Raw genomic sequence first — 27140 nt, forward strand, 5'->3', positions numbered from 1 at the left:
TTTTTCTTTCTTTCATTGTTTCTGTGGTTTGTTTATTTTATTGTTTTGAGTGGGTGTTTTTTTTTTAAACAATCTTTATCTTGATTTGAGTCAGTAATTAAGGGTGTATTTGCCTCTTGGATATCAAGGCACTGGGCTCCTGAAAGATGAGTTAGTTTGATGGGATTTGACTGCCTCTGTTCCTGGGCTAACAGGTTAATGGATGTTAAATTAGAATATACCTAGACTTCATATTTAATATCTTTTCTTTTATGAAGATCATTACTTGTAATTAACTGGATAATCCTTACTGATTACAAAAGGGCTGTAGTATGCAATAGCTTCAAGATTTTGAAACTTAATACAAGGGAGTTACTTCATCCCAAAACCGTGTACATTTATAAAGAAACAATGGTTTGTGGAAGAAATGTGATACATCCCTGAAAATGGTTGAGGTAGCAGTTGAAAGTACATGAAGTCTTATGGTCCCAGGAGGGCTGTGGGCAGAGTCTGGAGTAAAGAAAAAGTGGAGGAGAATCAGCTGTATGTTGCAGTCATTAAAAATAAATGCCCAAATCCTTTTCCAGGAAATAATCCTCAAAGAGCAGGCTTTCAGAAAGAACCCAGTGCCCACAGAAGGTCACTCAGACTTTTTGCCTTGTTTTTGTGGGTCAAATCTCCTGACAATGCTGTGGAGAGACGAAGAACAGACAACGGTGCTAGCAGGCAAAACTGCTGCACGGTTGAGGTGATGTTCGCATCCCCTAATTAGTTTGCTACTTGGGTTTCCCCTTCTTTTTCTCTGGCAAGAGACTCTTTTCCTGAAGCAATGCGTGTGGGATTCAAGACGAGTAGGGTTTTTTCCTCCTTGGGAACTCTATTAAAAATAATTACTATTCAGAGAAAGATCTGAAAATGCAGCTGAAGTTGCCCTTGTGACGTTTCCAGGAACGTTAAATCAGGATGCCTTTGATGGAGTTCCTGAAGTAGCTGGGCCTCGCTGCAGAGGCAGTATCACCCTGTCTCAGAAGTGTTTGCCCCAAAGTGTGGACTTCTTGCTGGGGAAACAGTGCGGCGAAAGTATGCTTGTGAAAGTCACCTCCCTCTGAAAGTTATGGTTGTGGGTGTTTGTGCAAGTACCATGTTTAATATAGTTTAAGTTCTTTGTACTTAACTTGGATGTAGTTTAATTGTACTGGTATTTTACCCTCTGAAGAGAATTCAGTGTTTGTATACTGCTGTAAAAGTGTGAGAGAAGCAGGAAGATGCCCAAGACTGACGTACCACTTCATGCCTAAGCAAAATTAACTGTTTGTCTGCTGTCTTATCTCCCTGCTCATGCTGTAAAGCTGTGGTGTTTGGGTTGTGTTGGCTCTCTGAACAACTGTGGTTAACTGAGAAACAATTTTGGCTGTCTTATCTAGTGGCTGAGAATATAGTTTGAGACTTCAGTGGTGTTTACCCTTGCAGGAGATGGCAGCTACCTGCCTGGACATGTCAGCCAGACTGGAAGGGGGTCCCAGAAAGTTATTTTCTGCAACAGGTGGCTCAGCAGCAAATGCTGCAGCTGGAGCAAGAACCAGAGCCTCTGCTACTATGCTCTACTTTCTGGTGTTATGACAGATTTGGGGTTTGTGCTCTGGCAATTTATTCAGCTTTCACCATAGGCATCTGGAGGGATCAGCCTTCATTAATAAGCTCAGCTGGGCTTCATGGCCTGTATAAACCAAGGCACCTACCAATGACCTATGGGTGTTCTGACCTATGGGTGTTTTGACCAGAGCCTCTGTGGTGATGTGTTTAATGTCTCTGCCACTTTTTCTAAATATCGGGATACGTAAAAGCTGTTCTGTGGCTAAATTTTCAGAGATAAATCCGTAAACTGATGTCATGTATGAAAAACCAAAATAATTATTCAGAGCCAGTGACTATAAAATCCCATCTTTACGAGTTTCAGAAGTGAGTCCTAGACCATCTAGAATTAAAGGACTAAAAAGGACTGAAAAGATTCCTGAGGACATGACCTAAAGCAATACAGAATCTTTTGTGAGTCTCCAATAAAGTCAATATAAGTTTAGAAACTAGATGAGAGCATGAATTAAGTTATGAATTGTTTCTTTTTGAGGATCCTTTTGTTTCCTCTGTGATTGAAAATGGATTCCGTTGTTGTGCAAGTTACTGCTTGTTGCCTGACTATCTAAGATGAACTCTTTTCCCATTTGGAAAAATTCCTTTCTAGACCCAGTCTTTATGAAAGACTACAAAAACATGTGTGCATTTCACTTACCAATCTCCCAAATGCGTCTGGACCATTGCTGAAAGCAGAGGAGAGAGATTTTGTGTTAAAATAGACCTGCAGCAAGCTAAAGGGTGACACCTTTCAGTACGATCATCCCCTGGTATCCTAAAACCAAACCAACGCTTGCAAGAAGTCTCACTGCTCTGTTAAATTTTGTAGTGTGTTTTCCACTGTGTTGGATAACTGGTTTCTCTCACCAGTAGCTTGTTGATTCAGACCACAGTATTTGACTTAAGTGCTTCCCCTCACAGCTGGGCATGGAGGTGGGGTTTTCAGGGGTCAGCAAGCCCAAAATAAGTGGAAATCAAGTTTACAGCAACAGTCACCTGTAAGTTGAAGTTATCTCATTGTTCAGGAGTCTTCCTCATAAGAGGGGAGGCAGCACGATCTATAGATATGTTCCATCCTATGCTGGTTTTTCATCTGATTCTGATCTTGAATTTGAAAGCTGTCAGTGTACTGGGACTAAGGGATTTGCTGCTCCTGTTTGCTTCCCACCAAAAGCTGCAGCTAAAAGCTAGAGGGCAGCTGACAACAGCATCTGTGTGGAGCGTGAGGAGGGTGCTCATTTACTCCAGGACCGGGAGGGACCATGTCAGTCCTGAAAATCTGTCAAAAGGAGAACGGCACCAACCCTAATGCAGAAAGCATCCCTGCCCAGGGACTAGGTGTGCTTCTTTTGGCAAGGTGTCAGTGGAGAAGAAGGTGGTAGAGGAACATAATGATGAAAAGGAGTTTTTAGCCTCGCTGTCCCTTTTATATACAATTCAAGGCAATTCAGCCTTTCCAATCAACCAGCACGTTAGCCTCCGAGCTGCCATTTTGAGTATGTGACTTTACAGGTCGGCAAGAATTTCTGGATGAGCCTTTTCTGCTTAAATCAGACCTGCTGGAAAAACCTACTGCATCTCTCAACAGCTGCAGTTTGGTCCTGCATCTGTGTCTTAAAAACCCAATTCATTCAAGTGACTGATTGCTTAACACACCTCTCCCCCTGCCTTTTTCTTTACTTAGCAGACCCATTTGCTAGGATTTCTCATTCTAAGTGCCCCAGAAGGCTTTCATGTCTGATGTATTATGTTTTGATCTGGTAGATGAGAGAAAGCCCATTCCTAAAGCTGACTCTGCCAAAATGTGCTTTGGAAGTTGTCATGTCAAATTGTCACATCACTTGTGTTCTCAGACCTCTGACACATCTCTGTCTGTGAAGGTACCCTGTGGTACCTTCAGCGCCACAAAACTGTGATTGTCTTGGCTCACGCGCTTAAGGATTTTACCCTTTTGAATAACTTAATAGCCGTTCAATATAACAGTGTTTGCAGTGTTTACTCAGAATTTACTGAGCTGTTTTGCTGGGCTTTTCTGGTGCTTCTTGCATCACCTTCATCTCTATGATATCCATGGACTGAGAATCTCGTTTCTCATCACTACCTGTTTGCATATCTTTTGGGGTTGATTTGCTGAGCAAACTTATTCCTGCATTGCAGTTACCCGCTTTGTGGTGTCTTTCTGCATCTGTGCACTTCAGGTTTTAGATCCTGAAATAAGGTTTCCTGCACTACCATTCACCCTCTTAATGCAGGTGACTTTACACTTATCCCAAGGTCTTAGCTGGGGTATAATGATCTGCAGTGAAGCTGATTTATCTGTTTCAAAACTAGTAAGAAGGGAGTCCCTGAGAAGAACTTACTGTGCTTAATTCCTGGAGTTCTGAATCTTTATTCATCTCTAGTAGTTCTACGCTGACCTTTGGTTTGGCTTCTGGATTTAAAAAATAAAAAAGAACCCTCCTCTGAGAAAGCTTTATCAGTGAGCTATTAAACATCACTGTAACAGCTAGGCCCATCAGTTCATACAGGAGATATCTGCTATTTGTTTATACCATGCAAATGCAACAAGCATTTTTTTTTTTTTTTTTTAATTTCTGCAAGCCATGCTTAAGGAGTTTCTGCTGGTGATGTGTTTTTTGACAACTCATTAGAAGAAAGTTTTTTGCGCTGCTGTCAAGCAAAACCGGGTACATCTTTCAGCCTCATCAGTCTGTTAAGTATGAAAAAATATCTGTTAATCTAATAATTGAAATGACATCAAGCAAACAACCAGGAATTAATTACATTAATGAAAACAATTGAGAGGAAAATAAATCAATTTATAAGCAAGATGGGAATTTCTTCCTTCCAGTGCCTTGCATTAAGAAGGGGTTGCATGTACCCCTGTTGGAGGACAGGCCCTGGCCTAGGGACGGAGGCATCTGCTGCACATCAGCTCAGCTACAGCTCAGTGCACCCATGGGATGTAAATGTGGGAGCTCCGATGCTCCAGACTTAGAGTTGAGTTTGCTGGTGCTCTGTTTTCCACAGCTGCCATGTTTCATCGCTGTGACGGATGCGCTCAACTCCTTGACCAAACTATTGGCAGGTTGGTTCAGGCTCCGAAGGAGGTAAAGGTCTCGGCTGTAACCAGGCCAAGAACTTCTCTAGTTCCAACCTGTTCTCTGAAAACCCACACAGGAACAGGGCGACACGGTGAGCATCGATGCATATGGGCTTGGAAACTGGAACACCAATCATGCAGTTAGCACATGAATAGCTGGGGGTTCTTTCAAGACTCACTTATCAAGGAACAAAAAGGTTGTGGGTACAAGGAGTCTCATGCTTATCTTTTCCATTGCAGGTAATTTGACCATGAGCCAACCACTTTATTCCATAACTAGGACAGCCTGAGTGAGCCGCCTTTGAGCTTTCCCTGCTAAGCAGCTGGCTGTACAGCGGTGATCTCCCCTGGAGCTGAGACACCTCTCAAGGTTGCTCCTTGAGGCTGAGAGACCTTTTACCAGCTGCAGATCTTTGGTGAGTGACTGATATTGCACATCACCTTGAATTATAGTGCACTAAGATTTTGTATTGGTAAGTTTGATTTTGTATTGGTAACTTTGAATCATTATTATATCCTCTGCAGTAAGTAACAGAGTGAACCTTGCTGTCGAACTTTAAGTCTCACTTTCACAACACCTTACTGCAATAAAATCACTTTTGCTGCAGGAGAGGGGGAAACAGCCTCTCTCCAGATTCCTCTTGTGTGGTTGAGGACAGCCTCTGCTTTCACAGGGTTAAAACACAGCTTGCAATACAGCTCAGACAAAGAGCAGACAGAAATTCAAATTGGGGAGCTGATTTCCTTGTTAAGATGGGCAAAATTTGTTGCACAGGAGCTACACACTTGTTGGGCCTTATGCTTCCCTTCATAATCAGTTTAGCTGCAGGCCGGTCCGTGCTGGTATCCTTGATTTATAACAGAAGCCAGGCTGGTTTTTTGTTGCTTTTACAGGCTTCCTGGAATTGCTTTGCAACCTCTGCAGAGCTTCAGAGTGCAGAAGTGCTGCAGAGTCCTGCAGTGCACAGGTACCCCTGATATAACAGCAGGCAGGTACTGAGTCTTGTGGAGCTGTCATGGGCTTCATGACGCTCAGCAGGAGTCTGACATCATAGCTGAGTTTCTGAGAGCACTGACATGGAGGTGACTCACTTCTGCTGTGGCAACTATAAGACCTATTAGTAGTGGCTGCTGCCTGGGAGGGCAGGGTATGAGGGCACCTGGGATCCCACCTTGTCATGTAGGATATCTTAAGTAAGTTCTGAGGTGGGGGGGGAAGAAGTTACTTTTATCCTTTTGCTGCCTTTTATCTCCTGGTCTGGCCAGGGTGGCTGTCATCTCTGATACAGCAACTGCACCACCCTCCAGAGGGATCGGAGTGCCTTGTGTGGTTGTGGGTACTGCACTGGTGGTGGTTCTCCTTCTGTTCCAGGTAAACACACCCTCTCATCTTGTTTGCATTTCTGCCTCTCCATACTGGTTTCAGTGGTTTCTGGGTGATGTGTCTCAGGCTGGTTTACTGTGCTGAGTCTGGGCTCTTTATTGCTAATGACTGGTATTTGGTGAAGTCCCAGGTTTAAGGCACTGTACGTTATATCTGACTTGAACCCAGCTCTGGCTTTGGTTTGGAGATTTTACAAAAAGCATCACAAGAAAGGTGAGCTCTTAAGGAGAGATCTGAAGGATGATGATGATTAGCTTCAAGGGCATTTAGGGGGGACCTCTTCCCAGCCATGCAAGTGGCCTGGGGCACCAACAGTATTGTCTGGGAACTCCCTCCACCCGCCCGCAACAAATGTGGATATGGAGATGGGCACCACGGGGTGCTTGGCAGCACTGTCAGCCTCTGGATAGCAGAGAGAGTTGACTGGCAAGGAGAGGGCAAAGCCATGAAGTGCCCAAAAGGTAAAGAACAACTTGGTTTAAAACTGACATATTTATGTCATGTCTTGTGTTTTTGTTTATTTTTTTATTTTTATTTGTGTTCACTTTTATTTAGTGTTTCTATTTGAAGTCCTCAGGCCCCACCAACTTTGCTGGGGACTGAGCATGACTTTCCCCTGCTTCTGTGTCTGCCAGGGTCACCCGATTTCTTAGTTTTAATCTATGTTCTTCACTGCACTTTAGGGGGCTCATTTCTTGCCCACTTAATTGAAGTGTATCTATTACTTTTTGACTTCGCGACAATGGTATTATAAATGATCTATTGCATTTAAACATGTCTGAGAAATTGGTTGAGGCCTCCTCGCATTTTTGCTGTGCTCAGGCGGTGTTTCATTGTTCTCGGAAGATTCCCCGGAGGGTTCATGGAGTCTCGGAGCATCTTCCCTAAAACTACGCTCTGCCCTGTTATTTCTCGATGTATCTCAACGTATGGCATTGAAGAAGTGGTAACCCAGAGTTACGTGGTGTCATGTAGTTAGGACAGCTCTCCCCGTGAGGCCCAGACAGCCCTTCTCCGAGGCAGCGAGGGAAGCCATGAGCCCCGCGCCTGCCTCTGAGGCTGGTGGGCTGTGCTTGCCGGGAAGGGAAGGAGAGCGAGGGCCTCTGAGTGAGCCTCGGGCACCTCAGGAGGCTCCAGCTGGCCTGTCATAGCACGAGGGCACGAGGCGAGACCTCCCCGTGCAGCAGCTGGGGTGCAAAGTAGAGCCTCTGCTGAACATTGACCTTGTGAGTACGTCCCTGGCTGCACCCAGGGGATGTGCTGGGGCGCGAGGGTGGCTGTGGAGTGGGACGAGGAGACCGGCAGCTGGTTGCCCACTGGGGAGCTCCAAGAATGACGTCGTGCTTATTTTCCTTCATATTCCTCTCGGAAAGAAAAATGAGTCTAAGGAATCTAAATGTGTGGCACTGAGTGAAACCTGACAGGCTAGATCGAGGGAGGCAAATCCGCTCCCAGCAAGAGTCCTGAGTCTTTCTATGCTCAGCGCTCTGCGCTGAGACCTTCTGGTGACAGCAAAAGTGGAAACCCTGGCCTGAGATGAGCTGAGTAGAAGGGACTTTGCGTATTGGCTCACAGTTTGCCTTGAAGTGTCATGGGAAAAGGGACGACACTTGGAAATTCATCTCCTGCCCTGCCTTTTTGCCTGAGCCATGCTCAGTTCTGGGGGCCTCAGGACAGTGTCCACCGGCGGCTGTAGGGGGGGATGGGACCCATGCTAGTGCAATGGCTGCTCTTCCAAGGTGAACTTTCCCACATTTAACTGCTAACCCAGACTGAACCGAGATTTGTTGTGGCCACTAGGAGTTTGAGGTTGGGTTTAGTGCCTCAAACCTGAAGGCACATAAAGCAAGGGCTTCCTCCCTCTGTGTCTTGGGGGAAGAAAAACACCCAGCTCTCACCACCAGCTCAACAGCAGCCCCTGGCAGCCTGGACGTGACCCTTGGCAGAAATATTTGTCACAGACAACTTCTGAAAGGGAGATAAATGAATCTGTCTGAGTCCTGGCTGGAAGGAGGAAAGGGAAGAGAAAGGAAGGCAGGCAGACAGGGTTATCCATGCTCCACACCAAGGGGAGGAAGATGCCAAATCGAGTCCAAAGGTGGAGACAGAAGCAGGGGGGCTTACCTCGGAAAAAGGGTGGCATGCAGACAGGGTGACCTGGGGAAAAGACAAAGCAAGCAAGGACGGAACTGTCAGCCCCACTGCTCTCTGTCTTCCCCCTGGGTATGTGCCACCCCCACGCCGGGTGTGTACCACTGGACTTCTGCTTTCCAAGGGGACCTACCTGGGTGCCCCCCAGCTGAGAGGGCAGGTGACACATGGAGGCTGGGGGAGGAGGTCACAGTCCTCACACCCAGCCCTGATGCCAAAATCCCCCAGACAGTGGCAAGCGGGAAAGGAGTTGTCCGTGGGATGCCCCAGGGCTGCTCTGTGCATCCCCAAGTGGGTCTTTGCTGCTGCCCTGGGCTTGCTGCAGCCTGGAAGGATCCCACAAAGCTGGTGCCGCTATCCAGTTTCTGGCAATTACTTCTTGGAATGGTGGCATTTGGAAACTAATATGTTTAAAGGTTTCAGTTCCTCGCAGGAGATGCCTTTGGAAGAAATCTTGTTTGCTTGGTTCACAGAACTTCCAAAGAGACAGGGGAAAGGAAAATAGGATTTGTTTGTCCTTTTGTAATAAAGCACTGTGAAATTCTTTGTAAATTATAAAGCATCTGGTAAAAAAACAAATGCAGAGGCTCCACAAGGACCAGAAGAACTATTTGTTTCCAATCCAGAAAAAGTTTTAGTTTAAACTGAGTACATTATACCTCTGTATGTATTTTGCTGCATGGGAAATAAGCAATAAACCCTGAAGTGTCAGCTTAACTAGGAGTAAAAGATGCTTTGACTCCCTTATGAGCATCAACACATGCAGATCAGGCTATCTGATTAAATAGAGGGGAGAAATATTGGTTCTTACAGTAAGCAGCAACTAGTTTTCCATGTTTATTTTAAAATACAAATTCCATTTTTAGAATAGATTTCTAATAGTGATTGTCTAATTTAGATAGTCTAATACATATTTAATTTAGAGTCATGTTAAGTGAAATGGTGCCATAGTGTTACCACGCTGCAAATGAGGTTATGTTAGAGCCAGGGAATATCATACCCCTAATTTATTGTGGAGTTGTATACGCCATGTACCGCTGTTTAATGAATATGGAAATTAGAAAGAAAATAGGAAGAGTGGCAGGGAGTGACTTTCTGGCACTTGCCCCAGCGTTACCCGTTGCAGTGGCTGCTGCTTTCCCTGTTTCTGATACGTCGGGATCGTAAGTATGAGAAAACTTGACTATAGTTAGAATGAACCTGGGTCTTATCAGTGGGAATAGTTAACTGAAGTTAACAGAATATGCAAACGTTTTCCCAATAACTTCAGCAGCTTTGTTTATGCCTGCCTAAAGGGACAGCCTAACTGCTGTGACAAACTACGGACTTAAAAGCAGGTATCAATAAATTTATTAAGCAGTCCCAACTGCCTTCAGAGCGGGCTCACGGGAGGCTGGATGCACAAACAGCCACAGGTAGATCTCGTACTAACAAGCTGTTCATTAGAGACCATCACTCTTCTTTCCCTGTCACAGCTGTTTAGACCGTAAAGCTTTCACAAGCTTTATGTGCCTGCACCAAACTAGTAAGATTTCACAGATGTAGCCTCCCTCCCAGAGAAGGGTTTCCATGGACTTTCTGGGTGTCTTTTCTCAACTTGCCCTTGAGCTACCAGCTCTTTTTCTTTTTTTTTTTTATTTTTTTTTTAATTGTGATGTTTGGCAGTCAGCGGTGGGCGCCTGGCAGCTCCTCGAGTGTGGGGCAGGCGGTCAGCGAGCATTGCCCGAGGCCGCAGGTCCCTGAGTGGGAGAGGCCGAGCTGTGGCTTTAGGCTACGGTCCGTGGGAGGACTTTCTTTCCACTCTGTTCAGAAAGACCTGTTCACATGTTTAAGAACGAATGGGTTTAGATCCCTTTCAAACTTCAGGTGTTTAATTTTGGTTCAATGTCTTCCTAAGTACAGTCACGCTCTAACAAGTGTCCAGGGTCAGACGTGGGCTGTGCCAAATCACCGATTTTTCCTTCCTGTGCATTTCACCGTAACTCTGTGTTCTCTTAAGACACAGAATACCTCGACATGCTTTCTTTTTACCATCCATTCTTTGTGCTTTTCTTTTACATCCCATCATTTTCTCTCTCTTTTAAAAACTATCAATCAATCATCATCTTTTCTTTCTCTCTGCCTGGCAAAGTTGCCCTGCACCTCTAGTCCATTTTCCCTTCTATTTTATAGCCTGTACAGAAACTACTTCTGAAATACTTCTTTTAAAGATAGTCTGGCTGCACCTGAACACAGAGTTCTTACTAAATTGTATAGTTTAAGTTTGTATTTAAAATCTTTGGAGCAAAATTCATGAGTTGGTTTTTGACTTGCAGTGCAGCGTTACGTAGCAGTAAGTCCTGGGCGCAGTCCAGCATGTTGGGTGATGGGTCTCGTTTGTGGCGAGACGGGTTAATTCGGTGTATTATTTGCACGCGTAGTACATAATGTGACGCAGTGGACACATACCGCTAATGTTACCCAAACGCTATGGGTCTATCGTGGGGAAGCGATCAGGGATATCTGAGCTCTTACAGATACAGGGGATTGGTTACTGGTATATAAATAAGAGACCTTATTTGATCGCATGGGTCAGACCAAAAGGGTTAAGCCCAGAGGTTGCTGAGCAGAGGAGACACTTTCCCAAGGGAAGAGTCAGTGAAACCATCTGGGAAACTCCCTTCATTATTACAAGACCAGGTACTTCGTCCCCTTCTTCCAAGGATGTTCAGGGTGGGGGGGTGATTTCTTTTGTGTCCATCTCCTTGCAAGACTGTTTTGTAAAATCTTGTTTATAAGAAAACCATTTTAAAATGGCAAAGGCTGTCTGGGAGTTATACCCATTACTGCACCCAAGCAGAGCTGCTACCTCAAACTCCCTCCTCCTTTGCGTTCTGTCTTTGATGTTATGATTTTCTAAAAATACTAGAAATTGCACAAAACACGTGATGAACAACATGTAATAAAACGAAGTCACAGTTTCGCTGGCAATTTACTCCATCTTTTCCTGTTGAGTTATCTTTCACAAGTTGCACATCATGCTCACTACTTTTGGGTCCCTGCTTGCTCTGTTAACAAAAACACAAGTATTTCAAAATACGAACGGTTACAAAACACCATGCGGCCTGACAAATGCCCATCCTTTTGCCACTCTCCCATGAAACGGGAGTTCCCTTCCTTTGCAGAGAACGCCTGGGAAAGTGCGGGCTGCAGCCTCAGAAGCTGGTGGCGTACTCGTTTCTTGTGCTAGCACCGCTCTCTGCGTAGCCGCCAGCGTCTTTTGTTACAGTGAAAGCCCTTTCCGCAGCTCGGTGTGGCAACAGCAGCTTGTAGGCTGCTGCCCTGTTCCTCTTCGAAATGAGGTTATAGAGGATAGGGCTGAGGGATGCGCTCAGGTAGAAAAGATGCAGAGTGAATATATTAAAGTACTGGGAGAACAGCATCATCGGGTGTCCTGGGTGTTTATAAATGTGATCCTGCCAATGTGGAAAGGCAACCAGCAAATTACAAAGGCCAGAACCACCACAGCTCTAAGACAAAATAACACATGCGATCGTTAAGGAGCAAGTTAACTTCTCAACCATCCAGTAAACTAAATTTTACATGGCTGATTTTGCAGGTTCTTCTAACCACTGCAAATGATATATAGAAATGACGGCATTAAATTTTTGGAAAACCATGAAAACGGGAATAGCAGCAAGTCTGACTGTTAGTCTTTGGATTAAAAGGTAACTGGTAAAATCTTCAGCTAAACCATGAGATGAGTTTGCTGAGAAAAAATGTAAACAACTAACCATGGTGTAACATCCGTATAATAACATCAGGCATAACAAAGATTCTCCTTGGCAACGTCTGTGACGCCACGTGTGTGATATGAAAACGAAATTCAGAATAAGAAGAGGTGGCTTTGCAGAAGCGCACAGCAGCTCCATTCGCTACAGAGCTGTCCTTCAGTATGTCTACAGTACTGGAAAAGCCCATAGCGTAAGGGCTGGACCTGAGCCGCCCAAGCTCCCACTGAATTTGCGCTGTTGTGATGGGATAGTTGCTAACGTAAAGGCTTACAGTGTAGTTGGTCTATTGATTTTTTTTTTTCCACTGAAGCTCCTACAGGTATCCCCAGACAACTACTGCTGGGGACAGATACTTGACTAGATGGATCTCCAGCCTGAGTCACTCCAGCTCTTCTCCTGGTCTGGTGTGGCGTTTTAGCACACTACAAATACAAACACTCTTGCAATAGCAACATAGGAGGAGCAGATGAGGAACAATTACATAAACGTATTACTGTATCCATATTTTTAATTATTTTTGTTTATAAATGCACATAAGTAAAACAAACAATCATTTGTGGAGCATCCTTGGTGCTTCTCAGAGCTTAAAAAAAAAAAGGGATATAGCCAAAGCAAGTTTACGCCTGAAATACATCACATGCGTAGTGCTGCTGGCTCTTGGAGATGAGGGGGAATTGGTCTGGTTCCATGGATTCTGAGGAGATCATGGACATAGGTGTTTCTGTTGGAAAACCTTGTGCCTACTCCGATGTAAATACCTTCCTCAAAGTAGTTAGTGAAAGGTACTCTCTCGGGCTTATTAGTTTCTTTTGTTTGTTCTACGCTATTTCCATCTCGCCGAGTACATCCCTGGTAAAAGAAGTCTGTCATGTAGCATGTAAAACCTTCACTAAAGGCAGGGAAAAAAAAAAAAATAACCAGGGCATTTTGGTTTATGCTCATTAATCAATCGTTGGATTTCTTTTTTCTTTCCTTTTCTTTCCTTTTTTTTTCTCCTTCAGATCGGTTAGTATTTACAAACTTTAAAGCCCCAGGGCAGACTGCGATCTGGGTAACGAACATATGACTAAGAAAAATGAACTAAAACTTAACAGCATCCTACATCAGCAGGAAGCGCTTTGGTATTATGATGTGCTGCGCCAGGGGAAGTTTAGGGTGGATATTAGGAAAAACTTCTTCACCGAAAGGGCAGTCAGGCACTGGACCAGGCTGCCCAGGGAAGTGGTTGAGTCCCCATCCCTGGAGGTATTTAAAAGACGGGTAGACGTGGTGCTTAGGGACATGGTTTAGTGGTGGACTTGGCAGTGCTAGGTTAACGGTTGGACTCGATGATCTGAAAGGTCTTCTCCAACCTTAACGATTCTATGATTTGTCTGCAAACAGCTCGTAAGGGTTAAGCTGCTGTTTTTCAGCTTGCTTGGGCAACCAGTGGGTTTACTCCTAGGAGAACTATGAAAGACCACTAAGAAAATCAAACTTATTTTTCAGAAGCAGAATTTTACTACCCAGAGGTGTTGCTGCCCACTGCAAGAGACTACTGACGGTGCCACAGTTATTCTGAGGTCGCAGACTACCTTGTACTTGGTTCTCCCTGGTAAAATTCAGAAAAAGGGTATTTCTACAGAAGGCAGTCAGGCTGCTGGATGGGCAGCGCTACACCATCGCAGGTGAAGCCTCAGCTGCGAGGGAGAGAAATCCCCGCCGCAGCAGTCCCCAGGAGCGCCGCAGGGCTCGGCGGCGTGGCTGGGGTGTTCCCCTGCGCCAGCCCTACCCTGCGCCGGAGCTGCGGGGGCTGCAGCCCCGCTCCTCGCCCCAGCCATGGCCCCCAGCCCCGGGGGGACAGAGGAGGGACTCACCCGAGATCTTGACGGTCTGGCGGTGCCCCTTCTCCCGGAGGACCACACTGGGGGCCCGCGGGCAGGCGTTGCTCCCCCACAGCTCCTGGCTGATGGAGCCACAGAGGACGTTGAGGCAGATGACGGGCAGGACGAAGTAGGAGGTGCTGACCCAGAACATGGTGGCCAGCAGGCCGGACTCCGTGGCCGCGGGGCAGGCTTGCACTCGCGGCTGAAGTCGGTGTGGTTGTTGGGCTGCTCCACACCGACCAGGAAGAAGGAGGGGCTGGCGGAGAGGAAGGCGAAGGCCCAGAGGACGCTGATGACAGCCCTCACCCGGCGCTTGGTGACAACCACCGTGGCCTTGAGGGGGAAGCAGATGGCGAGGTAGCGCTCCGCGGTGGGGGCGGTGATGTGGAGGATGGCGCAGTAGGTGCAGCCCTCGCTGAGGCGGTGGTGGCACAGCAGCTGCCTGACGGAAAATCCAGGGCCAGGAGCGCCAGAGGTGGTAGAGGTCGAAGGGGAGCCCCAGGAGGATGAGCAGGTCCGAGGCAGCCATGCTGCCCAGGCAGAGGCTGGTGGTGGTCTGCACGTCGCGGTAGCCGTGGATGACCAGCTCTGTCAGGATGCTACCGACCACGAGGAGCCCCAGGCAGGCGGCCATGACAGGGCCGAGCACCCGCACCGGCAGTGCCAACCACAGCCGCTCGTTGCACAGCGGCCGTGGCCAGGGCTCGCCCTCGCTGCCCTTCCCGCCGCCGCCCCAGATGCCGCTGGGGGACGCAGCCGCCTCAGCCCCCTCCGCCGCTGCCACCCTGCCGGGGGCAGCGCCGCTCCTCCAGGGGTGCCGCCCGGCTCCCGCCACCCCTCAGGTGCCACCGCCCGCGGGAAGGGCCCGCGGCTCGGGAGCAGCGTTACATGCAAACGGGACAGACCAACGACAACAAAAAAGAATGATAGTTTTATTTTTTCCACAGATTTTTAAAGATACTTTGCTACATAGTTTATGTAATTTTCTATCAGACTATACAGGTTCGTCTTCATGGAGCCCGACGTTGTACAATTGTAAAGTGATATGTTTGGTAGTGTATCTATAACGTTTTAAAAAGTTTAGAGTTTTTCTTTTTTTTATTTATTTTTGGAATGTACAGTATATGAGGTAAAATTAAGATTACATTAAAAACTGTCTTCAATGCAGTAATATGCACTGAGGCTCAAATGGCAAATACACTATTAAATGACTATCAAAAATAGGAGCTCATTTGATTTTTACTATGAAAAACATAAGTCACTGCAGATTAACTGTAGTAACAAATCTTACCGCTTTAGACATTCAACCCTAAGAAATCTCTGGGCTGTTACACGCAACCTCATTTGCACTGCCAAACACGGCACTTTTAAGAAGGTTCTAGAAAACATCAGTTATCGTGGTATCCTGCGGGAAGGTATCAGCCTATACGTACAAATGACGAATTGGAAATAAAATGTAAACATACAGTACGTTTTTAAAGACAGATCGTTCTCGCCACGTGGAGGCCAAGTTCTTCGCCATTTCTTTTTTTTTTTTTTTTTTAAAAAACGAAACTCAGCAACATTATTCTACAGCACAGATCATTGGACGTATAAACAATTACAATACATGCCCGTTCTAGTATAAGAGAAATTCTTCAGAGATCTTCAAAGCACAAGACAGAGGTTCCTTTTTTTATTATTATTAAGACCGACAGAAGTGTTTAATACCATTAAAAATGCTAAACTGAACACAACTAGAAGTCATTAATGATCCACTATCTTGTAACGCAAATAAATTAAAAATAGCTAATTACAGAGTGTTTAACAAATAACGTTAAGTGTGATGAGACAAGGATTTTTTTTCTTTTTTTTTTTTTTTAAAGATAGTTTCACTACAAGCTGTGTGTCACCGGCAATCATTGACATCTAGCAAGATGTTCAATGGGATACTTGATAAAATTCAGTCTGGTCATTCAAGAACTCACAAATGCAAGCTCACAAAACATTGATGAGTTATGCAATTGCAAAGTGCTCTAATGCAACATTAACTACATGCAATCAACAATTTGGTACAGTATCCAAAGAGACATTACATTAAACATTAGGATCTCAAGAAAAAAGCAGCTTTAAGTTTTCTGGTGCAAATTACTACACTTCGTCTTCTGATTTGGTGCCCCAAAGAAAGAAAGAAAGAAAAGACAGGAAGAAAACAAACAAACAAAAAAAGGCAGTGCTTGATTCGGGTGGATATGGCAAGTGAATGTTGGGGAAACAGCAAAAATTCAATAATGAATTTTTATCTCAAAAATCTATTAACTAGCCAAAATCAGAGGGCACAGACATCTGTATAAACTGCATCCAATCAAAGGTCAACTTGGGAAATGTGTTTTTCAATTTGAATAATGAGTCTAAGAAGTTCTCTCCCACTCTCCCTTCTATATTCGTAAGAAGTAAAAGAGGCGTTTTTTTAAGTAAACGTCAAATCCTGGGGGTAAGATAAACCACTTGTGCCATCCCCGCGTAGTCTTTTGAAAACATCTACTTGCAGTGAAGAACTCCACATTTATCAGGTAAGAAGCTTCCTTCGTGCATACTCTTCCATCCAGTTTATTATTTGCTGCCTGAGAAAAGCCCCTTCTGTTTTTCAGCATAAATCCTGCTTCCCAAATAATTAAGACAAATGAGGAGGTAGAAATACAGCGCTAAATTGCTTTCACAGCATCAGATTAATATTGTATACAGCACAAGTTTGTTAGTGTAAGTTTTAAATGCGATCTACACATTCTTCCCTGTTACGGTAGGAACCCTTCCAAGTGTGGGCCAGGAAACCATTTTTACGCTCGGCTGTACTGGTCAAACCCTTTTCCTTAAACACTGCTTGCCTGCCCCATACAGAGTTTGTACTGCAAGAAGGCATATTAAAGAAAAGATTGTATTTCTGTGGCTTGCGTTCTAATAACGTGTGTCAGCCTACACCTACCAGTAAGCATTTTAAAGTGGCTGAAAAGGTTTGCATCAGTCCCAATGCCTGGTGCTTAAATGCCTGTTTTTGTAAAAGCAAGAGAACAGAATTACTTTTAGATTATGAGAAAGTAAAATGTAATGGGCAGCGTTCTAAAATAACTCTCTTTTCTTCACTTTATTACGAAGTACTGAATGATAACAGCAATCAGAATGGAAAAGATAGCAAAAAGTGCAAGGATGACAGCAGCACACACTTGGTCGCTCTGGGACCATTGCGTCCTTGCGGTTTGCACAGTGTCCTTGGCGGCGCCGGCCGGCGGTTCAGTCCTCTGAGAGATGAATAGCACTGGGGCGCTGTAGGGGCCGATCAGGTCCTGGTGACCTGCTGGCTCTTGGCACTGGCGAATGGCACACGCGCGGAAGCGGTACTCACAGTTCAGCTGGAGGCCTGTGTATCGGAATGACCAGTCCGGACCCTTATAAATCTGGCAATAAAGAAAAAAAACCAACACGTCAAGCAAAAACGTGCATCTCTAATTTTGTTTGTGGTGAAGGTACCTGTAAAAAGGACGACCCCTCGCCAGTGTTTTCACCCCATGCAGAGAAAAGCGGACACAAAGCTCACAAAGGCAATTTAAACGGTATGTGAAGTCTTCAGTCCTTTTGGTGAAACTCCAAGCGCTTTTACGGCATGATGAGCACGCGCCAAATAAGCTCTGTCAGAAGCCCCAGTGTTAAGGTGTTTTAGTGACCACTTACAACGTAACTACTACACCAGGGGGTGTGATATACAATATCCTATCACAGGATTTTCAGTAATTAACTCTGTATCAAGCTACTTCATTAAGTCTACTCCAATCCAGCATACTTTGTTGTAGTTAAGATAGCGCGTGTTTAAAATATTATAATTTATCCCAATAAACGTTGTATCAGGAAAGCCGCAAGGAGTCCTCTCTGTGATTCTTAATTTCACGAGACCCCAAGGCACAGATGACTTATCAGGGTGTTCCCCAAGGGTCTCTCAGGTGGCTGGTTAACGTGAGTTCACAACCCTCCAGCACAGAGCACCTAATTCAGTGAAATCTAAATGCTGCTTTCTCAAATTAATTAATTTGGAGCTACGTAAAGGTCCTGTAAAAGTCAACGAAATCCCATGCGGGCTCAATTTGCTGTTTATAGGTGTAGCAATGGGTACTGAGCTATTGGGGGGTAGCACAGTACAATTTGATTTCTCTCTTTAAACCCCTTCACTCCACCCCCCCGTTACCTGGATTTGCTTTATTTAATTGGTAGCAGGATACAGAAATATCACATCACGCGGAAGTTTTCCCTGCAGTTATCACACTGTTAGACAGTATTTCGCAAACGCAAGCTATCAGCCTTCCAATGAAAGAAGCAAGAAATCTCTTCCCATTTTGTTGTCTGAAGAGCTGCTGCTGTGCCCGTGGCTACTCACAGACTTAGAAAGTCCTCTGACAGTTAAAGCAGCTGAGCTCTACTGGCATCTACAACCTAGAGACTGTTCTTTCTCTCAAGGAATTGTTCCCACAACCAGCGACATGAGTTACTGTCCCCAGCAGCAGCTGAGGACAGGGTCCCCAGTGCCCTGCCAGAAGTTGCCTTCCCCTCAAATGGTGGGGGTATTTCTACGGTTGCTTCCTAAGCCCTTTAAGAGCGTCACTGATGTACACAGCTCGAACAGCAGGCTACTAACGTATTTTGTCTGAAGCATGTAGGGAGCAACGACATGAGCAACTCGGCCGGCGGATCGGGGAGGAGGAGGAGAAGAGAGTGAAGTTTTGGCAGGGAAATGGTAGTGAACAGCTTAGAGCGGACTCTCAGGCAGTTTATTTTTTGTCCATGTCAAAGAAAATTGTCACCATCGTGTCTAAGTATTTTAAAGGCCGTTTCCACCGTGTTTACTTCTTGACTGTTCCAATTTTAGTTTTTGCAAACTAGTCTTCTCATTTTATTTTAATTTACTGCGCTAAACTGTTCTGGAGAGGCAAAAGGAATCACGCCCCTCAGTCTACTTTGTTATTTCCAGGCTTAAAGCATAACCTTTATTTTCTTGTCCAGCTCATTTGGCAATGCACATTGCTAATCAAAGCGTGACTTGACTTCTTTGACAAGCAACACTGACCACACCTTACTTACAGACTTAAGGTTGCATTTACAATTTTAAAGCTACGATAAAGAATATTCACATGGCAAGATAACAAACACCTTGGATGATGGTTCGTAACATAACAAACATAGCACTACACTAAAAGTTATGAATTACAAAAATCTTAAGGCCTATAATCTACCAAAGCACAGGCAAAGCTTACTTAATATTGACCTATAATAAAATTATGATATACCAGAATTAATTGTGTTTCTGGAAGGAAACCTGCTTGCTTAATAGTGTGAAACAGTTTCCAAGCCTAATTTCATGTTAATTAATCAGGCAGTTTATAGGGAAGCAAAATTGGCACTGCACATCCTCTTTTAAATGCAGACTAATTTGTAGCTTAGTGTTTCGAACTGCATCTTAGGGTAATCAAACCTGAAATTAAAACGCACTCTCAACTGCTTGACCCTTGTAGTTGCAGCATGCCCTACTACTGAAATGGCCCTATGGTAAAAAACTCATCACTGAATTATATTAGAAAAGTTTCACTGCACCCGAAGGTCTATATTGCAGAAGTTGGGGGTCTTTCCCATCTGCAGTTCTCTGTACAGAAGTATGACTTTGACAACATCAAAGCTTTTCACAGAATCACAGAATCGTTAAGGTTGGAAAAGACCCTTGAGATCATCGAGTCCAACCGTTAACCTATCACTGCCAAGTCCACCACTAAACCATGTCCTCGAGCACCACGTCTACCCGTCTTTTAAATACCTCCAGGGATGGAGACTCAACCACTGCCCTGCGCAGCCTGTTCCCGTGCCTGACTGCCCTTTCGGTGAAGAAATTTTTCCTAATATCCAACCTAAACTTCCCCTGGTGCAGCTTGAGGCCGTTTCCTCTCGTCGTATCGCTTGTTACTTGGGAGAAGAGACCGACCCCCACCTCGCTACAACCTCCTTTCAGGGAGTTGTAGAGAGCGATAAGGTCTCCCCTCAGCCTCCTCTTCTCCAGACTAAACAACCCCAGCTCCCTCAGCCGCTCCTCATAAGACTTGTGCTCTAGACCCTTCACCAGCTTTGCTGCCCTTCTTTGGACACGCTCCAGCACCTTCAGACTGCTCTTAGCGCAAAGAGAACCCTTTGTTCTTTTTCTCGTAAGTCTCAATTCTGCACCCTTGGGTGCATATATTTTCTTTTTCTCAGTTCTTCCCATTAGTGGACAATTTCCTCAGGACTTGAGGTGTCAAGTTGTATTTAGTAAACATCAGTGTAACCCAGAGAGGCTGCGACTTACTGCAGTATTTGTATTACTTAAATCTCTCTTCTCTATGACAATGCTTTTAGGAGATATTAGCTTATATTATTTAGTAACAAAAAGTTAGCAGGGTGACTAAAAACACACTGGAACACAGCAGCCTTTAATCTAAACTAATTATCACAAATACTAATTGAAGAAAAATACAATAACTTAAACACATCATACCTGTTTGAATTCCGAGTCTTTTCCCACCATGACCTGAAGACAGTAGATAACCGGATCGCCCTTCATGGGCGGCAGGACCTCCCACGCGATCTCACACGTGTGATCGTTGATTCTCTCTATCCTCGGTGCTGAAGGAAGAACACCCAAAAGTGACCGCTAGCTCTGCTTTCCCCAGCACTTCACCCTACATTCCAACCACTTGTGAAATCCTGTATGCTGTCTGCTATTGTGTCTCAGAGAAACAAAAGATTCAGATTCAAATGTGTTCTTCCTGCAACGTTTTCTGGAACAACAACTAACAATTCGCATAGGTCTCTACTGCTAATTTAGGTATCATCCAAGAGAAAGCAAGTAAAATTTGGTGACTGCAAGCATGCATCGTATTAAAAAAACAAAACAAAACAAAACAAAACAAAACAAAACAAAACAAAACAAAACAAAACCTGCTATGCTTAAAATTATTCTAAACATGCTAGGTAGAATTTTCACCTTGAATTACTGTAACAGTCTGGTCACTCTCTCCTGGTAAGCAAGGATTCTAAGTATAAACCTTCTTATGTCAAAGAATGCATAAGCCCCAAGTCTCTCATTTTTGGAGCGAGTATTTTACGCCTGAGGCAATGACACGAAAGGAGCATTCCCTTACTATCCCTACCTGCACCTGGAAAAGGGCTTAGCATTCTAAATACCCCAAATACGACACAATACCCAAACCAACTTGCCATCCCCCCACCCCCAGATGAAAAAAGAAGCACCTTTACCTTTCAAGGCAGCTGGAACAGATTTGGGCGTAGTGAAAACATATTCTTGAGAAAGGGGACCTTCGCCAGCTTCATTACATGCCTGAATACAAAATTTGTATGATGTTGACTCACTGAGTCTCTGTACTTTGTATGTATGACATGGTCCTCTGTATAAGGATACAAACCTGAAAATGGAAAGAGTAGCTTATTTTAAACACAGAAAAGGACTTCCAAAGTAGCTACAGTACCGTCTTGAAATCTATTCCCATAATTTCCCAGAATCTAGTGAGAAGCCCACAAATATTTATTTCAGTTAAACAGTGTTCTGCAGCTGAGTTTTTATTTCTCATGTCTTTGAAATAAAAATCTCTTTTACACAAAGAATACTACAGATGGTCTCTTGGCAAAAATGATCCTAAGTGTTTTCAGAAACCCTTCTGCACTTTAAAGAGTGGGGCAGGATAGCAGTTCTCTCTCTCTCAATGAGCTGCGTACACTGCTTTTTTTTTTTGGCCATCCACTCCCCCCAACATCTTTAGCTTTTCAAAATTAGGTAACTAGACTTTAGCTTTTTGCTCCTTTGCACCTCTCCCTTACTACACCTACGAAAGGATCACGGATCCAACTGCTCTTGTACACCATTGTCAGAGATGGGTGACTGATGAAGCTCACTCAGATCTGCACAGGAGGCCAGAGTCGCACTTGTGGTGCACACCAAGTCCCATCCTGAGAGCTCTGTGCACTGGCCACTCTCCTCCGTGTTATAATTCTTACATAGACTGATCTGGCAGCTCTCATTTGATTTTCAATTTTGGTATCACCAGGACACAGCACGAATTTACCTCTTTCTGCAGGGGTTATCATCTACTTTGACTTTTTCTTTTAAATTTAAAACAGATGGTACCTGCACATGACCTAGTCTTTGGTAATGGCAATGAATATTTCCAGTTAAGAGTCTAATTTCTTTTCCTCCTTACAGCAGAGCAATTTCACCTAGCAGATCTATTTTGTCTCACTGTCAAGCTAAAGCTACTCAGAGATTGAGACACGGTACCTAGTGTAGCAGTACTGTTCATTTTACCATTTAGGCATTTACCATTTACCATCTCAGCTTACATTCCTATTTAACATGAGAGAAGGGATCCCTTGAAACAATAACTTGTACTATATGAGTTTATTTTCCACTAAAAATAGTTGCATATAAAGACAACAAAGAGTAAAGAATTCACCCCTTCCAATATCAAGTATATAAAATCCACAAGACTGATTAAACTTGATACTTTGACAAAATACTTAACCAAATGTGAGAGAGAGAAGTGTGCTGGTACGAAACATTTCATTAAACTCTTCATATTGAACTGTAAATAAAAAACTGTGAGGTTTTTAATCTTGTACTTCCAGCACGGAACACTAGAGCCCTTCTTGCCTTGCCAGACGAGACGACCTCCTGTGTCTGTTGTAAATTCAGCAAAGCATACGGAATTTTGCCCTTTGCTGCCATCTCCCAAGCACCAGACCACAGCGATACAGGGCAATTAAAGCAATTCCAAAACCAACCTTCCGCTCTTATCCTCCATTTGAAGGTGGTACTGAATGGAGTCAGTTAATGCTTTTGCAGTTCCCTCTCCCCACTTCAGCTTGAGAGTCTGAGAACTGTACGCAGCACATTCCAGGCGAGGGGGGTCCGGGGGGAGAGGCTTTGTTTTCAGTTTTATGGTGTGGCTGAAAGGACCCGCTCCGAGACTGTTTAGGGCTTGAATTCGTACTCTAGTATTTGAAAAAAAAGAGAGGATAAATTAAATTCAAATTAGATTAGAAAAAATAACCGGTCATTTCCACCATTCACATTCAAGAGAGAATAATGGTACCAAATAGATGGTACTTTCTACAATGAAGACTTTATCAATATTATGCTGTGATAGACTGACATGAATATGCAGGAGTGTCACTTTCCTTGCCACATTTTAAGGAGCTGGATTGATTCAAAATAAAAATATGTTAGCATATTTGCATCATTCACGTTAGTGAAAAGAAGCAAAAGCTCTATCAGCTACTTCAAGAGCGGCCCATCTTCCTGGCCCCGCAGGCCTTGAACCAAAATTTTTGATAGCCACGCTGAAGAGCAGAGGGAAGGTAAAAAAAACCCCACCCCCAAAAGAGGTGAATCCATATCTTTTGCTATTATAGCAGGTGAGTTCAAGGATGACTACAGGAAAGTCTTATGGGCTTTTTGGAACAGATCCGATTCACGTGAATTAATAAAGTGACGGTGCCCAGGCACCTCTCTTGCTGTTTTCACTGGTAACACATCTCTGGGTGCCTGCAAACACAAGCCATCTTGGGTCTGCTTGGAAAGGGAGAGAGGGAAACTAGAAGAAGTCAAAGGACACATGGCTGAGGGGTCTTTGTAGAACTCGAAATTCAGGGAAAATTTTTTTTTTTTGGATACTCCACGGAAAACAATGCTGGCATTAGGTTTACAAGTAAGAATTAAAAGAAGTAGCCAAGAAATTTGTGTCTAACAAGGAAAAAGCAGAAAATAGAAATCTGAGGCTCTTTACATATCTCACAGGTAGCCATGGAGAGCAAAGTGTGTCTAATCTCATTTTGCAGACTAGTATTTGCTTGCCTAAAATAGTATCTAGGTAACTGGAGAAAAGTAATCACAATAATTAAATTCCAAAACAATCAACCACACAATTTCAAAATATTGAAACACAAATGTGCGTGCAGGCTTATGAATAAATATTTCTCCTTCACTACAGTAATATTTAACATTATGCTAATTTGTTATAGCACAGAAATAAGGTTAATAAATGCAATTTTTTATTTGCACAAAGAGTTGACAGTGTATCCTATAAAAGCACTTTTGTGGGTAGAAGTACCGAAGTATCTCTGCAATAGAAGCATCTCTTTTTTCAGTTTGTTGACACAGAGAGCAATGGCTCTTCAAATGCCAGCATTATCGTTGAATACTTACAAGGCACACTGAAACACTGTAGTCTTACATACAGCATTAAAAAAAGTAAGAAGAAATCTTTAAGGATTCAGAAAACCGCATAGCCAGATGATATCCTAACTATACTGAAATCGGTGTGGGCTTAAATTCCAACTTCAGTGGGATGGACATTCTCCTTTAAGTTTTAACACCGAGGACATGTTTTTGTCACAGGAATGTAGAGTTCCTTCAGGCAGAATTATTGATTTTTACATTTATGTTTTTCAGTAACCTTTAGACCACACGTAAGGGATTATTTTAGCAACTAAAATTCTTCAAAAGAGATTTAAAAATGATTCGTAGATTTTCAAACCGACATTCTTCATGCTGACTGCCACCCAAATACTTGCTATTTCTGCAGAAAAGGCACTGCAAATTGTGATGAGCTGTCATTAGATCAGACAATCCAGTCAAAAAAGACTGGACATGGTCCCTTCTTGGATGGATTTTATCTTGTCAAACAGATTTGAGGCCATCTACCTATGAAGCAACCAGTCCAAAAAACAGTTATGAATCTGCATCTGTAATCTGAATTCAGTTAAACTGACACATTAACCAGACAGATACAACAATACCACAATAAACAAACTAACATAAATTGCTCTTGAAAGATAACAAAAGCAGCACAGCTCATCTATTTATGATGATCATGATTACAGAGCTTCCTTTTGCTCCATGGTTATGTACTAATGCTTCTCTGAGAGTAATGCAGAGAATAAAAAAATACAAGGAAACAAACAAGCAAAGAATCTGCTCTTGTGGAAGAAAGAGTAGGCTGTCAAGTAGCTGTGCATGGCATACCTGTAGGTAGTATCTGGCTGTAAGCCATCTATAAAATAGGTCAGAACCTTCCCAACGGTTATTGGCTGCTTATCTCCAAAGTCTATGCTGTAGCCAAGGATTTCAGATCCATGGTCGCAAGGTTTTTCCCAGCTAATAGCAAGGCATGTGGAAGGAGAATAGTGTGGATTTTCAACTTCATCTTCACTTAGTCCCCGAAGACAAGTCACAACTGCAGGTACAGAGGCTGGAGTCATACATGCCACTACTTCACTGAAAGGGCCTGCACCTGCAACATTCACTGCCTGCAAACGCAAAGCAGACCATGTTTTTACGGCAGGGTCAATTCTGGTTTCCAGATTTCACTAACAACAGCTTTATGTCTTTACCTGAACCCTGCAATAGTATATAGTGGCAGGTAAAAGCCCTTTCATTTCACAGTTGAGCCCAGGCCCACAATAGGAGATCTGCATGCATCCTTCCACACCGCCCCACTCCAGTCGATACTCCGTGATGTCAGCTCCGTTACTCACCGGAACCTTTGAAATAGATATAAATAGTTAGAAACAAACAAACAAACAAAATATTAGCCAAACTCACCACATCTATATTGTTGGTTTTTGTTTTTTTCCACAGAAATGTTACCTTCCTGTTTCTTTGCTGATTTTTAATTTAGTACAATACAAATAAATCAGAATGCATTACCTGCCTTGAATCACCTATACTTTAAAAACACTATTTACTGTTGCAGAGACTACTCTATACAAAGTAATTGTGATTTCAGTTGCTTAAATACAGAGATCATTTAGCATATGGAATTTCGCTTAGGAGCCTAAACAGTCAATAGCAAGAGATGTTTTTACTGAGAGGGTGATTTAGGGCACTAGAGTTTTCACTGACTGGGTCTATAGTGCAGGGATGACAATATGCAAAAGCACACTGGTGCTGGTGTCTTCATCTTACAGATTAAAGGACTCGTCCTTTGGAGCACATCATGGCTCTTGTGCATGGAAACTAGGCTGTGAGCATAGTGGGAAGCAGAAAACTCTGCGCTCTTTTCACAAGAGAGAGTTGTGAGGCAACTGGGAGAGACACCTAAGCAACAACACAGACCTGGACAGAAATGCCTGCTCGAGCAGCCTGTTTTTCCTCGCTACTTGCCTTAGGAATCCAAACTTAGCTTCCCAATGTTGGGAGTTCAATGGTTTTAATACTCCTTAGAAATAATAATTTGAGGTACAGTTAAAATCACATGTACCAGTGCCACACTAAGATATGAGACTATGGAAAGATACCAGCAGTCAATGAAGTAATAAAGAAAAAGCCAACCAAAAAGCCAAACACCGCCCTCCTCCCCCCAAGTCAACAAAAAATTTCTTAGATCATGAAGAAAACAGAAGAAAAATGCTGCTGCTGTTTTGGATTAAATATTCCAAGAGAGCAATCACACCAAGGTGCAGATAATTGCTCCAAAGCATGTTTTTTTCTTTACCCTTCTCTTGAAAGAAAAGTATTTGCTACTTTCAGCATTAGGCTACGTGAAGGTAAGTGACTGAATACAAACAGCATTTCACAGGATAACATTTGATACTCCTGAGCTGTGACTGGTAAGGATTCCCTTTCCCTTCTCTCATTTACAATGAGATGTTTTTGGTGAGAGAACTAATGCAGCTGTGGGTAGCTGTGCAACTGTCAGTGAAGGCGGAGTCATTTCTCCATGTTGCTGCTGGAGATCTAACGGAGTTCACCGTAACAGAAGTAGGAGAATCCAAGCCAGAAAGTGCAGGGATGACTGGGGGGAAGCATTTGACATGCTGAAGGGTATGGCCACCAGAGGGATTTCAGCAAGCAGGATCTGATACAAACTTCAGGAAGTTCAACTAAGACAAAGGGAAACACAAAGTCCTGGACCTGGGATAGAACAGTACAGGCTGAGGAGCAACTTTACCAAAAAAGAACCTGTGTGTCCTGGTGAGAAAGTTGAATGTGAGTCAGCAATGTGTGTCTGCTGAAGGCGAATTACATACTGGCTGTATCAGCAAAAGAGCAGCAAGAATGCTACAAGGAGTAACAATTCCCCTCAGCACTGGGGAGGCTGCATCTCCAGTAGTGTGCCCCATCTTGGGCTCCCCAATACAAGACAGACATTGACATAATGAAGTAAGTCCAGTGAAGGGCCACGAAGGGGGACTGC

At 43.8% G+C, this 27140-nt stretch overlaps 2 protein-coding genes across 11 annotated transcripts in view; both read right to left on the reverse strand.

Annotated features, from left to right (window-relative positions):
- Positions 1–11440: 11440 nt before the first annotated feature.
- Positions 11441–14548, reverse strand: MLNR (motilin receptor; the record flags this gene model as incomplete). Its single annotated transcript, XM_082304980.1, is given in 5 exon segments — positions 11441–11673; positions 11676–11753; positions 13876–14073; positions 14076–14317; positions 14319–14548. Coding segments are annotated over 5 exon segments (951 nt in total). The 5' UTR covers positions 14519–14548.
- Positions 14549–15402: 854 nt separating this feature from the next.
- Positions 15403–27140, reverse strand: part of FNDC3A (fibronectin type III domain containing 3A) — a 124220-nt gene continuing 112482 nt past the window's right edge. For 9 of the 10 annotated variants that reach the window (XM_082304062.1, XM_082304058.1, XM_082304055.1 and 6 more), the window contains 6 exons: positions 25336–25485; positions 24968–25251; positions 22726–22935; positions 21187–21353; positions 20426–20553; positions 15403–17315 (listed from right to left, as the gene is read on the reverse strand). In XM_082304062.1, the coding sequence (XP_082160188.1) occupies positions 17001–17315; positions 20426–20553; positions 21187–21353; positions 22726–22935; positions 24968–25251; positions 25336–25485 (1254 nt within the window). In that variant the 3' untranslated portion in view covers positions 15403–17000. Of the gene's footprint in view, positions 17316–20425; positions 20554–21186; positions 21354–22725; positions 22936–24967; positions 25252–25335; positions 25486–27140 lie in introns of those variants that run through there. The other variant, XM_082304054.1, reaches the window with a different exon arrangement.

Source organism: Platalea leucorodia (genome assembly GCF_965183815.1).
Source record: "Platalea leucorodia genome assembly, chromosome: 2".
NCBI classification, from domain to species: domain Eukaryota; kingdom Metazoa; phylum Chordata; class Aves; order Pelecaniformes; family Threskiornithidae; genus Platalea; species Platalea leucorodia.